The sequence below is a fragment of the Lepidochelys kempii genome, chromosome 2, assembly GCF_965140265.1.
Source record: "Lepidochelys kempii isolate rLepKem1 chromosome 2, rLepKem1.hap2, whole genome shotgun sequence".
NCBI classification, from domain to species: domain Eukaryota; kingdom Metazoa; phylum Chordata; order Testudines; family Cheloniidae; genus Lepidochelys; species Lepidochelys kempii.
This window is the reverse complement of record NC_133257.1, coordinates 10,054,315-10,071,215: the sequence shown is the minus strand read 5'-3', so window position 1 is coordinate 10,071,215 and position 16,901 is coordinate 10,054,315. Positions and strand designations below refer to the sequence as shown.

The window sequence follows — 16,901 nt, the reverse complement described above, 5'->3', positions numbered from 1 at the left end:
GCCCTTCTCTGTACCCGTTCCAGTTTGAATTCATCCTTCTTAAACATGGGAGACCACAACTGCACACAGTATTCCAGATGAGGTCTCACCAGTGACTTGTATAATGGTACTAACACCTCTTTATCTCTACTGGAAATACCTCACCTGATGCATCCCAAGACCGCATTAGCTTTTTTCATGGCGAGATCACACTGGTGGCTCATAGTCATCCTGTGGTCAACCAATATTCCAAGGTCCTTCTCCTCCTCTGTTACTTCCAATTGATGCATCCCCAGCTTATAACTAAAATTATTGTTATTTATCTCTAAATGCATGACCTTACATTTCTCACTATTAAATTTCATCCTATTACTATTACTCCAGATTACAAGGTCATCCAGATCCTCCTGTATGATATCCCGGTCCTTTTCTGAATTGGTAATACCACACAGCTTCGTGTCATGTGCAAACACATCCACTTTTTGTGCCGAGGTCAGTAATAAAAAGATTAAATAAGATTGGTCCCAAAACCAATCCCTGAGGAACTCCACTGGTAATCTCCCTCCAGCCTGACAGTTCACCTTTCAGTATGACCCACTGTAGTCTCCCCTTTAACCAATTCCTTATCCACCTTTCAATTTTCATATTGATCCCCAGCTTTTCCAATTTAACCTTTCAATTTTCCAATTATTTTCCAATAATTCCCCATGTGGCACCGTATCAAACGCCTTACTGAAATCTAGGTAAATTAGATCCACTGCGTTTCCTTTGTCTAAAAAATCTGTTACTTTCTCAAAGGAGGAGATCAGGTTGGTTTGGCACGATCTACCTTTTGTAAAACCATGTTGTATTTTGTCCCAATTACCATTGACCTCAATGTCCTTAACTACTTTCTCCTTCAAAATTTTTTCCAAGACCTTGCATACTACAAATGTCAAACTAACAGGCCTGTAGTTACCCGGATCACTTTTTTTTCCTTTCTTAAAAATAGGAACTATGTTAGCAATTCTCCAGTCATACGGTACAACCTGAGTTTACAGATTCATTAAAAACACTTGTTAATGGGCTTGCAATTTCATGTGCCAGTTCCTTTAATATTCTTGGATGAAGATTATCTGGGCCCCTCCCCGATTTAGTCCCATTAAGCTGTTCGAGTTTTGCTTCTACCTCGGATATGGTAATATCTACTTCCATATCCTCATTCCCATTTGCCATGTTACCATTATCTCTAAGATCCTCATTAGCCTCATTAAAGACTGAGGCAAAGTATTTGTTTAGATATTGGGCCATACCTAGATTATCCTTAACCTCTACTCCATCCTCAGTGTTTAGTGGTCCCACTTCTTTTTTTTTTCTTCTTATTTATATGGCTATAGAACCTTTTACTATTGGTTTTAATTCCCTTTGCAAGGTCCAACTCTACTTGACTTTTATCCTTTCTCACTTTATCCCTACATGTTCTGACCTCAGTAAGGTCCTAGCTTTCCTTGCTGATCCCTCCCATCTTCTACTCCTTGTAGGCTTTCTGCTTTTTCTTAACCACCTCTCTGAGATGCTTGCTCATCCAGCTTGGTCTACAACTCCTGCCTATGAATTTTTTCCCCTTTCTTTGGATGCAGGCTTCCGATAGCTTCTGCAGCTTTGACTTGAAGTAATCCCAGGCCTCCTCTGCCTTTAGATCCATAAATTCTTCAGTCCAATCTACTTCCCTAACTAATTTTCTTAATTTTTGAAAGTCAGCCCTTTTGAAATCAGAAACCCTAGTCGAAGGTTTATTTTTGTTTATCCTTCCATTCAGTTTGAACTGAATTAGCTCATGATCACTTGAACCAAGGTTGTCCCCTACAACCATTTCTTCTTTGAGGTCCTCACTACTCACCAAAACCAAAGCTAAAACGGCATCCCCTCTTGTTGGTTCAGCAACTACTTGGTGAAGGAATCCATCAGCTATCGCATCTAGGAAAATCTGAGCCCTATTATTATTACTAGCACTTGTCCTCCAGTCTGAGGGTTAATTACTCGCACCGCCAAAAATATACACCTTATTTCCAGTTTGAATTTGTCTAGCTTCAACTTCCAGCCACTGGACTGTTTTATTCCTTTCTATGCTAGATTGAAGGCCCTATTATTAAATATTTGTTCCCCATGTAGATATTTATAGACTGGAATCAAGTCACCCCTAACCTTCTCTGTTAAGCTAAATAGATTGAGCTCTTTAAGTCTATTGCTATAAGGCATGTTTTCAAATCCTTTAATCATTCTCTTGGCGCTTCTCTGAACCTTCTCCAATTTATGAACATCATTCTTGAACTGTGCACACCAGAATGGGACACAATATTCCAGCAGCGGTCACACCAGCAGCAAACATAGAAGTAAAATAATTCCTCTACTTCTACTAGAGGGTCTCCTATTTATGCACCCCAGGATCACATTAGCTCTTTTGGCCACAGCATCACCTGGGGAGCTTATGTTCAGTTGATTATCAACCATGACCCCCAAATTTTTTTCAGAGTCATTGCTCTCCAGGACAGAGTCCTCCATTCTGTATGCATGGCCTACATTCTTTGTTCCTAAATGATACATTTACATTTAGCCATATTAACACACATACTGTTTGCCTCCTCCAATTTTTGTGTAATCTACAAAGGTTAATCAGTGATAATTTTATGTTTTCTTCCAGGTCACTGATAAAAATGTTAAGTAGTGTAAGGCCAAAAACCTGATCCCTAAGGGTTCTCACTGGAAACACCTGCTTGCTGACAATTCCTTGTTTACAATTACATTTTGAGACCTATCAGTTAGCCAGTTTCTAATCCATTTAACATGGGCCATGCTAATTTTATACCATTTTAATTTTTTAAATCAAAATGTCATGTGGTATCAAATCAAACTGCATACAAAAATTTAAGTATATTACACATCCACATTATCACCTGTATCAACCCAATTAGTAATCTCATAAAAAAATATCAAGTTAGTTTGACAGGCTCTGTTTTCCATAAACCCATGTTCATTTGCATTAACTGTAAATCCATAACATGGATGTTGGACAGCTGACCCCGAAGAGGCACAGATCAGGCTTCCTCAGACTCAGGGCAGGTGGTAGCGAAGTGTCTCAACTCTGGGTGCCCCCAACAAGCGCCACATATACACCAAATAAAAATACAGACAGAACTAAATGAGAATGTAAGGGATAAATGCTGGGATACAGCTGAGGATGTCTACACAAGCCTCTTGGGAATGTCTTCCAGTCACTGCAAGACTTACATACTCAGGAAGGTATGTAATTGGCTGTTTACCCCTCTTTTCACCAGCTATTCCTTTTTGGACTCTCTTTTTTTTGCCCCCATTTTTCATAAGGAATACCTGTTTTTCCTTGGTATTGTGCCTAATTTCTGTTTAACTCTGTGGAAGACCACAGAGTCACCAACACTGGTGCATTCAGATCTGGATGCTTTATTGATAACAGAATCATTAATAATGGATTGCTACAGTGGTCTACCTTATGAGGAGATTCTAGGATTTCATATCAGAATTCCAGTCTACTTCTAATTTCAAGGATATTTTACTTACTGATGTTATGTAGCTGCAGATATCAATCTTTAATAAACTGGAGCCAAAATTTTCAAACTTGGGTGCCTTAAAATTAGGCATATAATTACATTTTCCCCCCGCAAATTCCTAAATAACAGATACCTATTTTCAGAGGGGCTGAGCACCAGCAGCTCCCATTGACTTCAACAGGTTGAACTGTGGGCCTTCTGTGCCTCTGACAATCAGGCCACTTTTATTTAGGAGCCTACCTATGTATTGAGGGTGGACACCTTCAAGGTCCTCGGGGTTTAGGAGCACAAATCCCAGTGACTTTCAGGGCAACTTGCGCTTCAAAATTCCTTAGGTAGTTTTGAAAATTTCCCCCCTAGATGCCAAACTCAAGGCACTCAAGTCTGAAAACTGTGAGCAGGGTAATTAAAAGAAACATGAAATTTCTGTACTGCCTTAAGAGAGACGGATTATATGATCTAGCAAGTTCTTTCCACCTCTAACTCTGAGGACCCCTAACATACCTACCTATGCCTATAAACACACTCTTAATACAGCCTTTGGGGGGCTGGGTTTGGATCTCAATTACACTGGATTTAGTGTCAAGTGTAATTCATCTGATTTAAGTGGAGACAGTCTAGATTTACAACATTGTAACAGCAACTCAGTCCTTTCAAGGCACTAGCCTAGCACACTAGGCATTGTACTTTCCTTGGAAAGAAAACGATTGTATGAAAGACACAATCAAATCACATTTCTAATCAAAGAAATAATAATTAAAAAAAGCCACCCTACCTGAGCTGTGCTTTAAGTTCAGTAAACCTGGGTCGTCTGCTGGGGTCATATGCCCAGCACTTGGTCATAAGGCTGTAGAGAGTAGGAGGGCAGTTTGGAGGCATTGGTAACCGTTCACCATTCTCAATTCGACCAATCACATCATTGTTCTTCACTCCTTGGAAGGGCTTTACTCCATGCATTAAAATTTCCCACATACACACACCTGGAAACAAAAAGCAAGAAACTTCCTAAAGTGAGTGAACAACCAAAATCTGTGTTCTTGAACAAAAAACTCCACGTTAAAGCTTAAGATAATGGAGTTGCTACTGAAGTGCAGCGCTGGGGGCAAAATGAACAGTCCTTTCTCCAGAATAGCCATGTTTAGTAATTACCATGTATTAGAAGTTTAACAAAGTTTCCAATGCACTTTGTCCAGTACACACAACCACCAAAAGAACCCACTCTTGGCTGAGAAATATAGCTGGCTAATCTATCTTTTTTATATAGGACCTATCATCACATTACCTACGTACTGACCACAGAAAAGAATACTGAGCTATGTTAACTCTATCTCTAAGTAGGTAGCGTCTATAAAATTACATGCATTACTAATCAGGTCTAAGTATGGGGAAGTATGACTTGCATCTAGCTCATCGCAAGCAGACAACTTTGAAAGGCTTCAGATTTAACTACTTTTTATCTCTTCTAAGTCAGACTGGTTGCTCATATTCAAATCTACATTTTTTCATAATGCTTGTCCCAGTGTCTATTTTCCATTGCCTTGTTTTGACTTGTGTGTGGTATTTTTATACTTTGACAGTGTTTTATTATCGGCGTTTGTTCAACTTTTTTCTGTCGAAACTATGTATCAAAATGTAGTTTCTGTTGAAACTATGTTACATGTGTAATGAGAAAGAGATAGCCTGTGGGCCTATGAGCAGCTGGGGTACTCCACCTGCACTGCTGTTCTACGCCAGATGGAAAAGATACTTTATTTTGCAATTAGAGATTCCTTTTTTCAACTAAACAGTCATTAATCTTGATAAATCACATACAGTTTTGCTTTATATTACTTAGAACTCTTTTGTTTTAAAGAGAACAAGCTGATTTTTTTCCCTGTAACTTTCTGCTATTCATACCCTGCTTGCCTTTTCTCTGCCTGTCACAGCTTGTCTGGTCTGCGGAGCTGAGTATTCAAGACTGGGAGATCAGACTACTGCAAAAACAGGAATGGTTTGCATAGTGAAGGGGACAGGATCATGGAAGATGGCACGCATTCCTATAATTCCTCTTTTCACTCAACCTCTTGTCTATTCTAAGATGACAGGAGACAAAGGGATGAGGAGAGCTTATATGCACCAAAAGCGGTTGGAACCACGGTCAGAGTGAGTGAAGAGTGGGAGGGAGAGAAAGCCAGGACAAGATTTGGATCTCAGCCCAATCTTGTGAGGTGACTGGCCTTAATTCAATTTCAGGCTTTTTTTAAACATTCAAAAACACTTTAAATATCCTGCTAATTCCTCTTTCATAGTTAATGTTAAATGCTAGAAACAGCGTAAGACAACAGAGGAAAAATACCCAGAGCAAGGGTGAACTGAACACTAGGAAAGGAAGGAGACAAAAGCAAGGACATTCACCAAGGGAGCCCACAGCACAGGAAAAAGTTGTGAAAATAGGAAAGCAGAAAGTGCAAATAACGGCTGGATAAAGGAACACCAGCACAATTATACTAGAAGACAAAAAAGAAACAAAATAAGATAAAAAAATTCCTGTTATGACTATGGGTCTCATTTTCATTTACCTTAAGAGCAGCTGTTAGGAGTGGTGAAAAGGGGCCTTACGATAAATGAGAATCAGGCCCATGGTGTACAGAATGAAAAAGCATGGAGAGATATAAAGTACCCAGTAAGAAGTCTGATTTTGGGATATGTTAAACAAACAATGGAGAGGAACTGGAAATTGTTCAGTTTCCATTAATAAAAATGGAACCATTAATTATCTTCTCCTCCAACAGTGAATCTGAGAAAACCACCATCCATATTCACTTACCAAACATCCACACATCACTAGCTGAGGTAAAACGTCGGAAGTTGATTGACTCTGGAGCCATCCATTTGATAGGTAATTTTCCTTTGGAAGCTATGGGGAGATGAGAGGAAAAGGCCATTATTTTAGCTAATAAGCTCTCAATGTAGATGTTCTTCGATAAAATAATTTAGGACCAAGTCCTAGCTCCAGCGAACAACTCGGTCAGGCTTTGTGTAAGAAACCTCTGTGCTTGCCCTTTGGCTCCTGCACATTCTTTCCTGTAAGAGTGAGTAGGTGAGGAAGAAATAATGGCTAGTAGACCTGCAGTGTTGTGAACAGACTCCTCCAGCACCATTTCAGAGGGTTCCTCACTCAGCCTACAGGAGTCATGGAAATCTGCAATCTCAATTGCAACAGAACCACCGTAGTTTTACTGGAGGCAGGGCCGCCTGTTATTGGAAAGGAAGAGCAGGATTTGCTGCTAAGGCTACAGCTACACAGCGATCAACATTATAGTGCTAAAAACAGTGGTGTAGATGTTGTGGCTTGGGCTTTGAAGCTTAGGGAGGGATGGGCTTTAGAACCTGAGCTCCATCCCCAGCCACAATGTCTACATGGCTATTTTTAGAACTGTAGCATGAGCCTCAGAAGCCTGAGTCTGTCATCCTCGACTCAGACTCATTGCCACAGGCTGCACAGATATACCCTAAACGTACATACATTGGATGAGCTTTTCCATTCCTGTTTCAAGTTAATGCTTTTTATCTGAAGGTATTTAAACTCCTACAATTAGCAATTATTTGTACCAAGCTTGAAGCTGCCATATACAATCTCACATACGGAGCAACTGTTTTTTAACTGAACCAGGAAAAAGTTTGCTTGTTTGTTCAATTTAAAAGAATGCAACAAATATTTGATGGTTTCACGTAAATTTCTCCTTTCACCTTTGTGAGAAAGTAGATGAAGGTATTTTGTTCACATTATTATGGACATCACAGACACCAGAAGCCCTACTGGAGAATGGGGGGAGGGGCCAGGTAAGGAGCTTTTAAAGTATGCTGCAAATTTAGAAACATTTAAAATATTTTTACATATTGAGAGAGAAAAAAAATTATAAACATTGTTCCTAAATGTGCACCCTATCACTAAAAATGCTACTTACTTGACCCTCTATAAACAAATTGTATTTTCCTGTCAGGGTCCCTACACATCAGCGGTTCTCAAACTGTGGATCGGGACCCCAAAGGACCCAGGGCTGGCTTAGACTTGCTGGGGCCTGGGGCTGAAGCCCGAGTCCCACTGCCCAGGGCTGAAGCCAGAGCCCGAGGGCTTCAGCCCTGGGTGGCGCGGCTCAGGTTCCAGGCCCCCTGCCTGGGGCTGAAGCTCTTGAGCTTCGGCTTTGGCCCCCCTGCCCAGAGCGGTGGGGCTTGGGCTTTGGCTCCCTCCCCCACCCGGGGCAGTGTAGCTCAGGTGGGGTCATGAAGTAATTTTTGTTGTCATAAGTGGGTCGCAGTGCACTGAAGTTTGAAAACCCCTGCTATATATCATGCATTGTGGGGCATCACATCAGAGTTCAAGCCAGTCATCTTCAGTCTTGGAAACCCCAAAGGGAAAAAAATGTATATTTCAAACCTTGTGTGTAATGAATGTCCCTATCTCAAACTCACTGAAAACAATTTGCAGGTCCCCATGAACTCACCCTCAGGTACTTGGGCTGTGGCGTGAATATGGGTATTTGTTAAATGAGTTTCAAAACCATAGATAATATTTGATACTTTAAGGGCTTGTCTACATGAACATTTAGTTTGCTGCAAACTGGGGTGTGAATCTACCCTGCACTGGCTGCGCACTAACTGTCCCTGTGGACCCAACCATCTGGGTGGACTCTGCTGATGCACCCTAATAGTTCGTTAGTGGGCTTTCATCTACTCTGCTTTGAAATGGGAGCAGATTAAAGCACATTAACAAACTCTTAGTGTGCATCAGCAGGGTCCACATGGGCAGTTAATGTTGGCAGGCTAGTGAGGGGCAGATTCACACTCCAGCTTGCTGTGAACTAAATGGTCATGCAGACAAGTCCTAAGAGTTGCAAAGAAAGCAGTATAATGCCGCCCCCAAACTGGAATTATACCCATAAATGAATTTCCTGTCTTTCACCTATTTAACTTAACCATGTGATTTTTTTTAAACAGCTGTGTGTGTGAATTTATTGGCATCTGTTAAACTGTTTTACTTTGTATTTTTATGTAATTAACCAGATTTCCTTAAACTAATTGTTTTGATCCTTTCAACTCCTTAGCACACACTCAATTCCTGTGACTGGCAAATCAGCTCACTGACCTGCCTCTGTAGTTTAGGTCCACTAAGTACAGGCTCCTTACCTTTATAGTAAGTACTGTCTTCCATATATCGGGACAAACCAAAGTCTCCTAATTTCACGCAGTCTGTGGAGGATACCAGCACATTTCTAGCAGCAATATCCCTGCCAAACAAACCAGAAATTTATCGTTTGTAGTCACCTGTTTTTTAGATTCAGGTTTTCTTAAAAACACAGAACCTTTGTTACAGACCAGAGGTATCAACTAACACAGTGGAGTGAACCAAACTAAATTTTTTATGATGGTGTTTGGGCCAAGAATATAAAGTTAGAGTTGTACACAACCAATGACACCCAACAGGATTGCCTACTGATGACAGTGGAAAGTTTACAGAAAGACTGAGGTCACAATATGGCCCTTATGAGTAATTACATTTTTATGTGATAAAGTTATTATTGCATTCACCATCACTCTGGGAAAAGGGGTGGAGACACTTTCAGGACCAGCATTATTTCTAGCTTTTGTTAACCAGCAATTTGCACAAGCAATTATCACATTGCATGGGCACACAATATTTGTTGAATAAATGCAGGTTTCAGAGTCCATGTATTTACAGTCACTGGATCAAAAATTTAGGTGGTAGGTCTTAGTAGCTAGAATAGAATTAGTTGGGGAAGCAGGGGGAAGGGAAAGTCTTTGATATCGCAGAGGTCGGGAATTGGAGTAATGTCTTTCGTGTAAAGCAGGCATCAACTCATGCTCTTTGCAGGAAGGGCTTGGATTTGCAGGGAGGCTATTGTTCTCATGGCAAGGCCTGGAGGTTTTCTCATTCAGTTACCTATATGGGACTGCAGGCCTTGGATTCAAGTGGGCTAGTTATGCCTCGGGCACGTTAGGAGCTTTGGCTTTCAGCACTGAAGCAGGTGAGTGAAAACCAATGGCAGCTTGGGGTAGCTGCTTTCTTCCATTAAAATCACAGCTTCCAGGACAGCTGCCTTGACATATTTTTTGCTGATAGAGATTTTAATAAAGTCACAGCCACTTGGTCAAAATTCTAGTGCCTATCTGTGTCCTCACTGGCCTCGGCCATTTACAAGATAATATGCCACTTAAACATACACAATTTATACACTTATACAAATAAAACGCTTAAGTCCAAATTGGCATACATGGAATTTGCATGTAGAAAATTGTTGGCAGTATTTAACAGTGCCAGAGATGAAGGACTTATGGTCTGTTTCTTGTCCTACACAACTAACTTACTTAAACTAAAATTCTCCTCTCTTGTATGTGTTTTTAAAATTCACTTGTTTGTTAAACATAGGTATTTCCATTACAGAAACATTTCTGTTTTCCCTGTTCTTTAATTCAGGATGAGCCTGTTGCTCTCGCAGATATGATTTTTCATATTTTGAAGATTACAGCTGACTTGCAGCTTTGAAAAATGTCGGCATTGCAAAGCAAAAGAGCAGCTGGTAACCCACAGTCTTCTTCCTAAAACCAGGCACTTACTTCAAGTCAATATAGCTGAGGCCCAGCAGGTGTCACCCTTGGTAGTCTATGTCAGAAATGTGGTTTTGTCGTGGATTCTCTAAAATTCATGAAGTTCTAACATGAAGCTGATGTAAACACACATACAGGTGGCTTTTTAAAAGTCTCAAAATACTGTTCTACATGTGACACACTTTTCTTATTGGGGAAATCAAGAAAATAGTTGAAACCATTAGAGAACGTTGATCTGTGCTGTAAACATTTCCCTCTAGTGAACATATCTAATATCCAGCAACTCTGCCAGCCCAGATATTTGTCTAATAATCTGTGAATCCTTTTCCTTAAATTGAAAGTTTTCATATAGATATAATCTTACCTATGTACAAATCTTTTGCTCTCTAAGTAGGCAAGTGCTGTGCTAAGCTGATAAGCATATAGTATCAGAGAGGCCAGATCCAAACTGTATTTTCTTACTTGCAAAAATGATCTCAGCTTTTGGAAAAAAGAAGAAAAGAGAGAGATGTCATGACAAATTAAAAATGAATCCAAAGGAGAGAGAAATCTCTAATGAGGTTTACACATTTAACAGTAAACAATCCTCCCCTTTAAACTAGAATAGAAAAGAAAGGCAGTTGTCATACAGAACACACACTCTTTGGGCTAAATTCAGGCTGTCTTTAATGTATGACAAGAGGTAGTCAAGTGGGATACAATTTTTGCACCCCACTTCTGTCTTCTCTTGAAGCCAAAGAGCTCAAACACTGCTGGGCCCACTTGGGTCAGGTGCTTCTGAACCTCTCCACATGTTCACTCCTTGGGAACTGCTCATATTGCTGGCATGAACCGTCTCAGCAGGTAACTGCATGGGGTTTGTACCCACACCTGGGCCAGCCTGAACACAGGGCAAATCAATATTTCTTGGGCAGCATTACTTTATGCCTATAATTGCACAGATTTTACTAGAGGCCTGGATTTAGCTCAGAGGAACTAAAACACGACATAAATTGTCTAGAAAAATAAGTCTAGTGAAAGGCAATTATACCACAACAGTGTAGCACTGGCTTTTGTTTAGAGGATTAAAATAAAGATTGAGAAGAAAGTTGTATGCTGAGAAGGAGGATTTGGGAACTAAAGGGAAGAAGTGGAATCTCTGAATAAAGGAATGGAAATAAATTGCGATACCCATTTTGGACAAATCTAACAAACTATAGTTTAATCTATTTTATTCAGGTATTTTCATATTGTATTATAAACCATGTAATTACTTCACCTCTGAAGTCTTTCAGAAATGTCTGATTCAGAGAAAATTAGTTAGAATTAAAAACAAAGGGACATTCAGAAAAAGAAATGTAGGCGCATTGACAATGTACTGTGAAAAGATCCCTACTCCTGAAGATGCTATCAACTGCATTACCGGAGGTGAAACAATTGCAGATAGAAACTGCTTACAGTAGGTGAAACTTCATGAAGTAGCAGAGATCACCTATAGTTGTGCTGTATTAATGAAAATGCTGCATAGGTCTGAACCTGCTCAATGGCCTCACTTACAATAGCACCAAGCAAACCTCAACAAAGGCCATTCAGGATTAGCTAAGAAATGTGGATGATTCCACTGTGATATCTTTCTGCTATGGTTTTCCTTATGAGACACTCACATAATGCAAAAAGAAAAGGAGTACGAGTAGCACCTTAGAGACTAACCAATTTATCTGAGCATAAGCTTTCGTGAGCTACAGCTCACTTCATCAGATTTGAGCTTATGCTCAAATAAATTGGTTAGTCTCTAAGGTGCCACTAGTACTCCTTTTCTTTTTGCGAATACAGACTAACATGGCTGCTACTCTGAAACCTGTCACATAATGCAAGCTACTCCAGCATTCTTTAGTGTCAAACAGCATGGTATACATATTATTGCAAATGTTGTTTATAAAGCTTATTTAAAATGTCACCCTCCAGACACACTAACATATTAAGGCTTTACAGAACCTTGCTAAATAAATTCTAATATAATCACAAATTCAAAACTACGATTACTGCGATGACATTAACTGTGCACATAAGTGTTATTGTAGGAGGCTGCTACCAATGAGGGTCCTACCTAGGCAGTGCTAAATATTAATAAATCAGCTGAAAGGCAGGTGCCTTTAGCAATGACTATTAGTGCTGTAACTGCATGACAAGTCAAATGAACTCAGTTTTCTTGGAATAAAAAGCAAAAAGGGCATAATATGCTTTCCCATATCTCTCAACAAAGACAACAAAAAAGTGGATATTCTTAATCTTATTTTTTAAACTATACTCCATAATCATTTAAGGAAATGGAGCTGTGAAACCTCTTCTACGCAATATTTTAAACTGAACCATTTGTGTCCAGATGTCACGGTCTGAAGCACATACATTTTAAATAATTCACAGTAACATTCTTTCTATTCTATATCACCATGTGCACCTCTTACTTGACACAGACATTAGTTCTCACACTATAGAAGCAATTCAAAGTATCTCTGAGAACCATGGCCTAAATCAACCCTGATGTAAACAGGCTAATTCCCTTGACTTCAGTGGAGTTATGCCCAATTCCACCATGGCTGGATTTGATCCCGGACTTCACTTGTTTGATGAATTTGCCTTAGAGTGTAATATTTAGAACCCAATCCATTAGACTGAATAAGCAGTTCCCCAATCCCATATGAAAGTGTCTGTGGGATAAGAGGGAAGAAGAAAGAAGATACTTGGGAATTTATCATACCTCCCCTAGTGTACAGAGCTCCATGATTATCCAGACTGGGTTTTCCGTAATAACTCCAATCAACTTCACAATGTGGGGATGATCAAACTGACGCATTGTTACTAGAAAGGAGGAAGCAGATTTACTCATTAAATACAAAATCTGCCTGTTAAAACAATAGCTGTTAAATGAAAAATGTTTTTGTAATAAAAGAGGATTCATTTAACTAGCTTTTACTGTAGGTCTGAACCAACTGTCATGTAAGGACATATAACCAGATTGTTTTGGGTGTGATTCTCCACTGCCTTGAATATTGTCTACTCTTTTGCACCTATGCAGAGTGAGTCTAAAACGCTATCTGATCAGAATACTCTCTTTACATTGATGTAAATAACTACAAGGTATAATGTATATCTTGACCAACCACAGAGTATTCGTTATTTTTAAATGGCGTATGATGGTAGGTTACTCACCTTCTGCAGCAACTGGAGTTTTTCCGGATGTGTCTCCCTGTGGGTGCTCCACTTCAGGTGTGTATGTGCCCCTGCACCTCTGATCGGAGATTTTTGGTAGCAGTACCCTTTCTGCCCAGGCATGAACCCTACACATCCTCGTGCCCTATACCTAGGCTATATTGGGGTGTGCACACAAATCGTTCTCAGTTCCTTCTCTACGGCAAAGCCCACAGAGGCAGCTCTGAAGCAGAGGGGAGAAGGGTGGGTAGCGAAGCACCCACAGGGACCATATCTTGAAGAACTCCAGTGACCGCAAAGGTGAGTAATCTCTCCATCATCTTCTTCAAGTAGTGTCCCTGGGGGTGCTCCAATTTAGGTGACTCCGTAGCAGTAGCCCGTTAAGGAGATGGGAGTTTCAGAACAGAGTCCATTACTGAATGTGCCTACTGCCCCATCTGATTTTGCAGAGTCAATTAGGATGAAGTGGTCAGAAAATGTGTGCACCGAGGACCATGTTGCAGCCCTGCAGATTTCAGCAACCAGAATGTATTGAGTAGAGCTACGGATGTAGAGTGTGATCTAGTAGAGCATGCAGTCACTCTTAGGGGAGGTGTAACCTCAGCAAAACCATAATAGGCAATAATACATCCAGAGATCCATTTAAAAAGTCTCCAAGTGGAGATAGGGCTCCCTTAGGTCTGCAGTAGAAATGAAGAGTCTAAGGAGAGGGTTCTCAACCTTTTTCCTTCTGAGCCCGCCCCTCCCAACATGCTATAAAAACTCCATGGTCCACCTGTGCCACAACAACTGTTTTCTATATATAAAAGCTAGGGCCAGCATTAAGGGGTAGCAACCAGGGCAGTTGCCTGGGGCCCCAAGCCACAGGGGCCCCCATGAAGCTAAGTTGCTCAGGCTTCTGCTTTTGCCCTGGGCTTCAGTCCTGCATGGCAGGGCTTAGGCTTTCTGCCCTGGGCCCCAGCAAGTCTAAAACTGCTCCTGCTCAGTGGACCCCTTGAAACTTGCTCATGGCCCCGTACAGGGCCCTGGACCCCTGGTTGAGAACCACTGGTCTAGGGGTCTTCCGGAATGGCCTAATCCTGTCCAAGTAAAATGCTAATTTCCTCTTAACATCTAGTGTATGAAAATTAGACTGCTATGTAGACTGATGAGGCTTAGGGTAGAGGGTGGGGGAAGGAAGGTGAATAGTTTGCTTGATGTGAAATTCAGAGGACACCTCAGATAAGAACTTTGAATGAGGTCTTAAAGATACTTTGTTCTCCAAGGAGAAGGTAAAGGGAGGATCTGCCATTAGAGTTCCCATTTTCCCAAACCTTCAAGCAGAAGTGATGGGCACCAACGCGGCTGTCTTCATAGACAATTGTAGCAAAAAGCACATAGCTAATGGTTCAAAGGGCTGTCTCATAAGATGGTTAATAATCAGGTTGAGATCCCAAAACAGTGTAGGGGTTTTACTCTGCAGGAAAAGATTTAGGAATCTCAATGTACTCAGATAAGCAAATACTTAGAAAACTTCTACTGGCACATGGAAAGCTGTTATTGCTGCTTAATGAACCTTGATGGAACTTACAGAAAGGCCTGAATTTTTCAGTTCCAACAGGTAATCCAAGATCAAGAAAAGATAAGACTGGATAGGAGAAAGATGATGCCAGTTAAACCAAAGGCTATAGTAGATTCCTTTTTGTTATTTAATAGGATATCTTTTGTACTTCTAATGAACATGTGGTCTCTAGTCATGAGAACCACTGTGGAACTAAGCTTGTAATTGCAGAACGTTCAAATTGGCATGAAGGGTCTAACCCACATCATGAGACAACAGTCAAGGTTTGATTAGGAGCCACAATGGAGGACTAGTTAAATTCCTTCTAAGCTGCGCAGCTGGGTGGCTGCCCAGCAGGCTATCAAGTGCCAGGCACTTCAGGTGTCCCTCCCTCCACTGCTGCGCTGCTCCTGCCCTCTGCCTTGGAGCCCCTGGCCAGCTGCTCCTGGGAGCCTCCTGCTTGCTGTGCAGAGCAGGGGGAGGGGGCGCTAATGTCAGGGTGTCCCCATCCTCCCTCCCGTGTACCCCATCTTTGCAGACCGGGGGGACACATGACAGGGCTCAGGACGGAGGGAGCTTGCTGGCAGCTGTTGCTGTGTCTAAACAAGCAGGCTTCAGATTGCTAAGTGCCAATCTACTTAAAAGGGCAGCGTACTTAAAGTGGCAGTGCATGTCTCTCTCTGTCACACACACACACACACACACCGTTTTTCACACTCACCTCCCAACACATACTTGTATTATTATTATTGTTGTTACCTGATACTTCTTTCAAAGTGCGTTTTAGTGTTTTGACTGGTCTATTCATTTCATAATTTTTATTTTTCTCTTATGCTTAAATTTAATTCTTTAAGTAGTGAGTTCTAAAATGCCTAACCTGTCCTGGCTAGAGTAATTATCCCTATGACAAGTTTTAAAAAAAATATATATATCTAGGTTTTTTGTTTCTACTATTGGCGCACATCCACACATTACCTAGATATGGTGCACATAATAAAATTCATTCTGCACATGGATGGAAAAAATTAGAGGGGACACAGAGGGCAAGAGGTGAGTTTGATCAGGTAAGGAAGCCAAACTTGTCTTGGCCAAGTTGGTGCAATGACAGTGACTTTGGCTTGGTCCAGTCTGATCTTGATAAGGACCTTCAAGAGCAATGGAGTTGAGGATATGCACAGAAAAGACCCTTTGTCCATGTAATGAGGAAAACATCTCCTAGAGATTGGGGATCGAGCCCCGACTCTGGAACAGAATTTCCTTCACTTTGGGTTGGCTGCTCTGGCAAAAAGGTTTATTTCTGGAAAACCCCAAGCTACAGATTTTTTTTTGAGGACTAAGAGTCCAACTCCCATTCGTAATTTAGGGAGAAACGTCTGCTCAGGTCATCCACCATGGGGTTTTGTACATCTGGGAGATAAGAATCTGAGATGACTATCCAACTGGCTATGCACCAGTTCCAAAGCTTTACTGCTTCGGTGCAGAGTGAGGAGGAACATGCTCCGTCCTGACAATCAATATAATACATGCACACTGTGTTGCCTGTCATGATCTTGGTGGACTTGTTTTTGAGCTGGGGAAGAAAGTGGAGGCAAGCATTTCTGACTGCCCTTAACTTCAATAGATTGATGTGTAAGTGCTGTTCCTGTTGTGACCATCTGCCTTGGATTGTCTGAGGACCAAAACGTGCTCCTCATCCCAAAAGAGAAGCCTCCGATGTTAATACAATTGTAGGGGGATTTTGGCTGAACGGGATTCCTGAACAAACTTTGGATGGATTCATCCACCAGGTGAGTGAGTGTAGGACCTGTACCAATACCTGCTTGCTGAGAATGGGTTTTCTGGGTAGTGTGTGTGTGTGTGTGTGTCAGCCAACTTGCATGTAGGGGTGGGCCATTACTGGAGTTTGCTAGATGAAACTGGCAGGCTCAGCAGGGCTTCATTAATTGGCAGTGCCACCCATGCTGAGGCAGAGGTGTGTAAGATGTCCAGGAGCTTGTGATGGGAATTCTGGACTCCTTCCAAGG

At 41.2% G+C, this 16,901-nt stretch overlaps 1 protein-coding gene across 15 annotated transcripts in view; it reads right to left on the bottom strand.

The window, feature by feature from the left end:
- Positions 1–16,901, bottom strand: part of PTK2 (protein tyrosine kinase 2) — a 377,029-nt gene that overhangs the window by 60,972 nt on the left and 299,156 nt on the right. For all 15 annotated transcript variants that reach the window (XM_073330034.1, XM_073330030.1, XM_073330031.1 and 12 more), the window contains 5 exons: positions 12,886–12,986; positions 10,513–10,628; positions 8,709–8,809; positions 6,349–6,438; positions 4,318–4,522 (listed from right to left, as the gene is read on the bottom strand). In XM_073330034.1, coding sequence (XP_073186135.1) covers positions 4,318–4,522; positions 6,349–6,438; positions 8,709–8,809; positions 10,513–10,628; positions 12,886–12,986 — 613 coding nt within the window. The remainder of the gene's footprint in view (positions 1–4,317; positions 4,523–6,348; positions 6,439–8,708; positions 8,810–10,512; positions 10,629–12,885; positions 12,987–16,901) is intronic.